Genomic DNA, 7,105 nt, shown 5'->3' with positions numbered 1-7,105 from the left:
ACATTTTGTTTGTTACTCAACATCAGTTACCAAACACACGTGTGTATAATTATAATAACTAAATAATAATGCATACAATAACATATATTATATAATTGTATATAATGCTCTTCTCAGTACTCAAAGACACTCAGTTGGAGAGAACAAGAATAAATGGATAAATAAAAAGTAAAACAAATTAGACTCATCTCACTCTCTGTGTGTGTGTGTGTGTGTGTGTGTGTGTGTGTGTCCAGGTGGAGGTTGAGAAGCGGCGTGACGCGCAGAGGGAGTTCGGCGTGTTCTTCGACGACGACTACAACTACCTGCAGCACCTGAAGGAGACGGAGAGACCTGTGGAGCTGGTGGCCTCCTCCAACCAATCACAGAGAGGCAGGCGACGACCTCTCGACCTCCAGGGTGAAGATGATGAAGATGATGACGAGGAGGAGGAGGAAGTGGACCAGCCCACCCCTGTAAGTCTGGCAGGACGTGGAGGTCTTGTTGTTGTTGTTGTTGTTGTTGTTGTTGTAAGTGTTTTGGTGCACTCAGCCTTAAGTTACTCCAGGGAGACTGTCCCTGTAACCTGTGTCTGCTAAATGGTTAAAAAAAAAAAATGGCTCATTGTAATGCAGGGAACGGCGCCAGTATGACTTGTGAGGTGATTGTTTCTAGTGCAGTTATGACACATCTGTGTTTCTAGTGTAGTTATGACACATCTGTGTTTGTGACTCTTCCTTGCAGAAGGTCCCCGCCAGCATCAACCTGCCCTCCTCTGTGTTCGCCTCCGAGTTTGAGGAGGAGGTCGGGATGCTGAACAAAGCTGCTCCCATCTCCGGTAAGAGTCTGTCCATCAGTTAATGAATCGATCCATCGATCAATTAAATCGTATGGTGTATGGCGACTGGCCGTAACGGTTACCCAGCCTATCAGCATTAGCCAAGCACCGTTATGCATTTCCATAAATGTAAAAAGAATATCAGTTTGGGGGGTTTGTTTTATGACCACACCTTTATTGTAAGTAACAGAACACGCAGGCGGTTAAAGAAAGGCTTCTGACCCCAGTGTGACCCCTGACCCTAGTCACCAGTGTGTCTAACCCCAGTCTGACCACTGACCCTGCCTCTCTCAGGACCCAGACTGGACCTGGACCCAGACATCGTAGCAGCTCTGGACGAGGACTTTGACTTCGACGACCCCGACAACATGCTGGACGACGACTTCATCGCCAAGGCCAATGATGTCACCGGGGCGGTTGCCAAGAAGAAGTAAGGCTGACATCATCACTACTTTAGAATCACCTGTCCTTGTTTTTAGGTTTAGTCACCTGGGCCCAAAGAGATAATCTGACTGACCGGTTCTTCTCTCTCTCTCTCTCTCTCACTCTCTCCCCCTGTCTCTCTCTGTCTCTGTCTCTCTCTCTGTCTCTCTCTCTCTCTCTCTCTGTCTCTCTCTCTCTCTCTCTCTCTCTCTCTATCTCTCCCCTCTCTCTCTCTCACTCTCTCCCCCTGTCTCTCTCTCTATCTATCTCTCCCCTCTCTCTCTCTCTCTCTCTCACTCTCCCCCCTCTCTCTCTCTCTCTCTCTCTCTCTCTATCTATCTCTCCCCTCTCTCTCTCTCGCTCTCTCTCCCTCCATATCTTTGCCTCCTCTCTCTCTCTCTCTATCTCTCCCCTCTCTCTCTCTATCTCTCACTCTCTCTCTCACTCTCTCCCCTCTCTTTCTCTCTCTGTCTCTCTCTCTCCATATCTTTGCCTCCTCTCTCTCTCTCCCTGCCTCCATTCCAGAGGCGGCGATGATGATGATGAAGAGTGGGACACAGAGGAAAGCGACAGCGACGAGGGCGACTTTGACTCGGAGGGCGAGCTCTCGGACGGCGGCGGTGGCGGCGGCGAGGGGCGTGAGTTCATGTTCACGGATGAGGAGACGAGGAGCCGCTTCACGGCGTACTCCATGACCTCCTCCGTCATGAGGAGGAACGAGCAGCTCACCCTGCTGGACGACCGCTTCGAGAAGGTGAGGCCACGTCCCTTTAGAACGCCCCTTTAACACGCCCCTTTAACACGTCCCCACCAATCACTGAAATGGTGTATAAAACAGGGTTCCCATGGGTCCTTGAAATCCTTGAAAGTTTGTGAATTTGAGAAAAAAATATCAAGGCCTTCAAAGTTTTTGAAAATAGACATGGGTCATTGAAAGTGCTTGAATTCCCCTCTCTTTTTAATTGTTGTCTGTTTAATTATTTTTAATTCTCTTTTTAATTGTTGTCTGTGAGCGGATAGTTCCTATTATATAAATTCTCATCTAGTTCTGTCTCAAACTATGCCGTGTTGGGTCCTTGAATTTGAGGGAGTTGAGTCTTGAAAGTCCTTGAAAGGTGCTTGAATCTGATGTTTCAGAAGGTGTGGGAACCCTGATAAAAGGTGAATATTTTAATAGTAAGCCCTCATACCTACACAGAACACACAGCTCAGCCCTGATATCTACACACAACACACAGTAAACAAGACGACTACTCCCAAACTAAACCAACAGGCACAACCTTAGGTTGTCATGTCTGTGGCAGGGCTGGAGGGGAGAATGACAGGTAAACAGTGCTCACCTCCCTGCCAGGCAAGGTCAACAGAAGTTCCATGTTATCTAGCTGAGAAATCAAACACAGACTAACCCCGTAATAAAACAGAGACGAGATTTATATGGCAGTTAGTGAGTTGACCAATTCGGTTGTTAAGTCGTGACGTGTTTCCGGGTCCAAGGTTGGCTGAGGCGCTGTCTTCGAAATGCCTCAGTAATAATAATAATTCATTATATTTATATAGCGCTTTTCCGAGGCTCAAAGACGCCGACAAATATGGGAAAAACGTGAAAGTGCTTCTGTGTCCCTTGTTGTATGAATAGATCCGAGTCTAAAAAACGATTGAACTGTCATTCTACCGCTGTAGTACACTGGTACTATGGTGCAGGGAATTTCTGGTTTGGACCCGGAAATTGCTAAACGTCACGTTTGACGTCAGACTTAACAACCGAATAGCGAAGCAGGGTTCTCCTTGTTACCAAGACCCACTCGTGTTCATTCAGGTCGAAATGCGCAAAAACTGTGAGGAACACAGAAACGCTGTCACTTTTGACTTTGTTCTGCTTTTTAACAACGATGCCGTTAGTACGTTCTTACCCGTCCCCCCGCCTCGCCTCTCCTGTAGTTCTTTGAGCAGTTTGATGATGATGAGATCGGGGCGTTGGACAACACTGAGCTGGAGGGCTACATAGAGCCAGACAGCGCCCGGCTGGAGGAGGTCATCAAAGACTACTTCATACAGAAGGGGAAAGAGTGAGTACACTGGATGAACCAACACACAGAATCTGTGTGTGCGTGTGCGCGTGTGTGTGTGTGTGTGTGTGTGTGTGTGTGTGTGTGTGTGTGTGTGTGTGTGTGTGTGTGTGTGATTGACAAGAAGGATGGGTGAGAGAGAAGGGGGGGGATGACATGCAGGATATGTCGACGGCTGAAATCCAACCGGGGACCCTGTGATGATATGGCATGTGCCTTAGTGTGGCGATAGAGAGAGAAGGGGAGGGAGGGAGAGAGAGAGAGAGAGAGAGACTAACACTGGTCACCTCTGCCTCCCAGGTACCTGCGGCCAGATGACCTGGGTCCTAAAGAGCTGCCGGCCGTGAAGGAGGAAGAGGAGGATGATGACGATGAAGAGAAGCAGGAGATGGAGACCATCGTCATACAGGGACCGGCGGAGAAGTGGGACTGTCAGACCATCATCAGTGAGTTGGTCTCAGATCACAGACTAATGATCTAATCACTCATTATCAACTCACCAATACACACCAGATATTATTATAATAATAGTAAACTGTTCCAGTTCAACAATAGCTGTAGATGCACAGTAGAGGCTGGTGGAGGTAGAAATCGGAGGATTGGCTCATTGAATCCATCCTCCAATGGTATCAAACTTGTATGTTTGATACAATGTCTTCTTCCGTTCCATGCATTACATTACAATGAGCCCATCCTCCAATTTCTACCTCCACCAGCCTCCCCTGCTCTTGGCTTACTGGTGGAAATATGCAAATCAGCTGAGTGTCATATTACCGTAACACTCGGTTTCTTTCAAGTGTGGATAGAATATATCATATCTCCTGATATCATCTCTTGTCCTCAACAGGTACATATTCAAACTTGTACAACCATCCGAAAATCATCAAAGACCCACCGAAGGTGAGAATAACGTTCTCTTCTCTAGCATCAAATGTTTCACTGGCCTACGGTGTGTGTGTGTGTGTGTGTGTGTGTGTGTGTGTGTGTGTGAGAGAGAGAGACACAGAGAGAGAGAGAGACAGAGAGAGAGAGAGACAGAGAGAGACACAGACAGAGAGAGAGAAAGAAAGTGTGCGATCGATCCCCTAGCTCGTCTCATCTCCCCCCCTCTCAGACGAAGCCCATCCAGGTGTCAGCGAGGACCGGCATCCCCCTGGACGTCCTCCCCGCCCGGGGCCCCACCGCCAAGCAGGCGGAGCGCATGGAGCGCATCAACGACTCTGACCTCCCCCGCGCCGCCACGCAGCCCCGCTCCCGCGACGAGACCCCCGAGGAGAGGAAGGCCAGGAAACAGGCCATCAAGGAGGAGCGCAAGGTGGGTTTACACACCCCACCGCCAGAGCCTTCCGGAAACACCCACCGCTCACCAGGGCTGCGTTCGTAAAAATTCACTCTGGAAAATCTGATCAGCATCTCACGGAGCGCCTCTCGTCCAATCAAATGACTCGGTCCCTTTATGACATCGAGCACTCCGGCACTCTCGGAGCTCATTTTTACGAACGCAGCCATAGAGTGCCATGTGTTCTATGTGGTGTCTACCTAGCGACAGCACTTTGATTGGCTCCAAAATGAAGCGTCATAATATATGCTGTTTCCACCGGCAGGCTACATTCATTTTCGGAAAATATTTCAAACATTGCTCCTTATTATTATTATTGTTGTTGTTGTTTCGATGTATGAACGATGCCTGAGTGGGAGGCTGGTGGAGGTAGAAATCGGAGGACGGGCACGTCGCCATGCATGGGAATCGGTCGGTCCTCTGATTTCTCCCTCCACCAGCCTCCCCCCCCTGGTGTGTGTTGTGTTGACTGACCCTTGACCTTTGACCCCACAGGACAGGAGGGTGGAAAAGAAGGCCAACACCACGGCGTTCAAACAGGAGAAGGTCCTGCAGGAGAAGCAGATGGTGGGCTTGAGGAACAATGTCCAGGGCCTCAAACTCTGCTGACCACCCCCTGGAGGGGGGAGGACACGGGCCTGAAACTGTCCTGGTTAGAGACCCAGACCACCAGGAACCAGGTCTCACAACTATCCTACTGCCACTGCCCTGAAGAAAGAGGAGGAGGAGGAGGAGGAGGAGGAGGAGGTAAACTAAAGGATCCCAGCTCCCCGAGGAGGAAGACAGACCATAATCTGCTCTAACTGACTTTGTGGGTCTTCTAGGACCACCCTTCCCTCGGGACCCCCCCACTTTGGAGAAAGGACCCCCACACACACACACACCCTCCGCCTGCCCCCCCCGGATTACCACGACTCATGAGCTCTTGTTAGAAACATGGTTCCTCTTTACCCGCTTACTACTCAAAGCACATTGGATGAGAAGACCTGGGCTCCTCCCCCTTTTAGCTATTCTCCTCCAATGCTCTTTGAGAAGGAAGTGAGTGGAGGAGGCAAGGAGAGGACGCAAGGAGATTGAGTTTCAACCAAGTGAGAAAGGGCCGTGGGGCTCTCACTCTCGACCACTGTTCTCTCAAGTGTTCACTTGTTAACTCCCACGGATGGCATTGAAAAAGTGACAGTTTGGAATTTAAAAAGTGATGATTCAACTGTTGTTTGGTCTAGAGGAGTTCTGTGTTTTTCCTCTATTACTCAATCAAATGTTTTGAAATCCAAGCGGGTGGCAGACTGAACAAGTGAGAAGGGAAAGGTGTCGCAATTCAGCATCCGTGTGTGTGCGTGTGACACATTTTGAGACGTGCTCAGAATACAATGGTGTCGTTTGCAGATGAACAAGATTTTGAAGTGACCGTGTGGTCGTTCATATCTCTGCAATTCGCACAGTGCATTCTTCTCTTGCGAGATAATGACAAATCCAAATGTATTTGTAAAACTCCTTTGAAATCTTTATTAAAATTCTTCATCTGTGACGGTTCTGTGTTTGTTTGTTTGTGGGATTTAGCTGCTCTTTCACTTCCCAGAAGTCCTGTGAGAGAGCGGTATCAAACGCACTGGAAACCATTCAGTCATGGGTTGTCTGGTCTAGAATAGTGTTCACACCTTTGATGCCATTACCTCATTCCATTACAATGAGCCGTCCTCCGACACAGTACGTTACTCAACGAGTCTCAAACCTAATCAAACATCTTGGCATAAGTAGCAAGGGAACACAGGCTGTACCCTATTATCAGATCTGGGTGGAGAAGTCTGCGGTCAACTTGTTGGGACTGTTTTATTGGGTCCATGGTGCTAGGCAAACTCAAATGAAGGAGATGGATATACATTTATTGTGTTTTTGAATGAAACCTAACCTGTTAATTGTCATGACTCACTGCGATACAATCTCACCTGCATCAATAAACAATATCACAACGTCAATAAAAATAAATCCGGTTAGGGCGCGGATATAAATAGGTCATTGTTACTGTATGATAACCAGTTCTGATGTGCACAGCAGCATTCCAGTAGAACAGTCACACGGTACCACCGTGGTGTGTGGGGGGAGTCACTAGAAGACCATGCTACAAGGGACACATTTGGCTATAATGTAGCTTCAAAACTTTTATTGACTGAACATTTCATCTGAGATTAAAATTAAAAAAGGGGTGAAAAAGCTCCCTGAAGTCCTGAGAGAACATTCCTTCACCAGAGAGAACCGTATAGTCAGTCTCAGTCTCAGTCCCTCTCTCTGTCTCTCTCTGTGTGTGCGTGAGAAAACTGCACATGGCATACTCCTTCTCCAGCATACCTGTAAACCAGGGGAGGCTGGTGGAGGGAGAAATCAGAGGGCAGGCTCATCACAATGAGCCTGTCCTTCCATCCCTACCCCCACCAGCCTCCCCTGCTGTTAAGTCCAGACGTG

At 48.4% G+C, this 7,105-nt stretch overlaps 1 protein-coding gene across 2 annotated transcripts in view; it reads left to right on the top strand.

Moving 5' to 3' along the window:
* Positions 1 to 6,173, top strand: part of ltv1 (LTV1 ribosome biogenesis factor) — a 7,102-nt gene extending 929 nt beyond the window's left edge. Inside the window, exons 3-11 of one of the 2 annotated variants that reach the window (XM_080546216.1) lie at positions 237 to 455; positions 727 to 817; positions 1,112 to 1,247; positions 1,766 to 1,994; positions 3,179 to 3,306; positions 3,607 to 3,752; positions 4,154 to 4,206; positions 4,421 to 4,621; positions 5,141 to 6,173. In XM_080546216.1, coding sequence (XP_080402342.1) covers positions 237 to 455; positions 727 to 817; positions 1,112 to 1,247; positions 1,766 to 1,994; positions 3,179 to 3,306; positions 3,607 to 3,752; positions 4,154 to 4,206; positions 4,421 to 4,621; positions 5,141 to 5,254 — 1,317 coding nt within the window. In that variant the 3' untranslated portion in view covers positions 5,255 to 6,173. Of the gene's footprint in view, positions 1 to 236; positions 456 to 723; positions 818 to 1,111; positions 1,248 to 1,765; positions 1,995 to 3,178; positions 3,307 to 3,606; positions 3,753 to 4,153; positions 4,207 to 4,420; positions 4,622 to 5,140 lie in introns of both variants that reach the window. The other variant, XM_080546215.1, reaches the window with a different exon arrangement.
* Positions 6,174 to 7,105: the final 932 nt, after the last annotated feature.

Source organism: Nansenia antarctica (genome assembly GCF_963989245.1).
Source record: "Nansenia antarctica genome assembly, chromosome: 16".
NCBI lineage: Eukaryota > Metazoa > Chordata > Actinopteri > Argentiniformes > Microstomatidae > Nansenia > Nansenia antarctica.
This window is presented reverse-complemented; position numbering and strand designations above follow the sequence as displayed.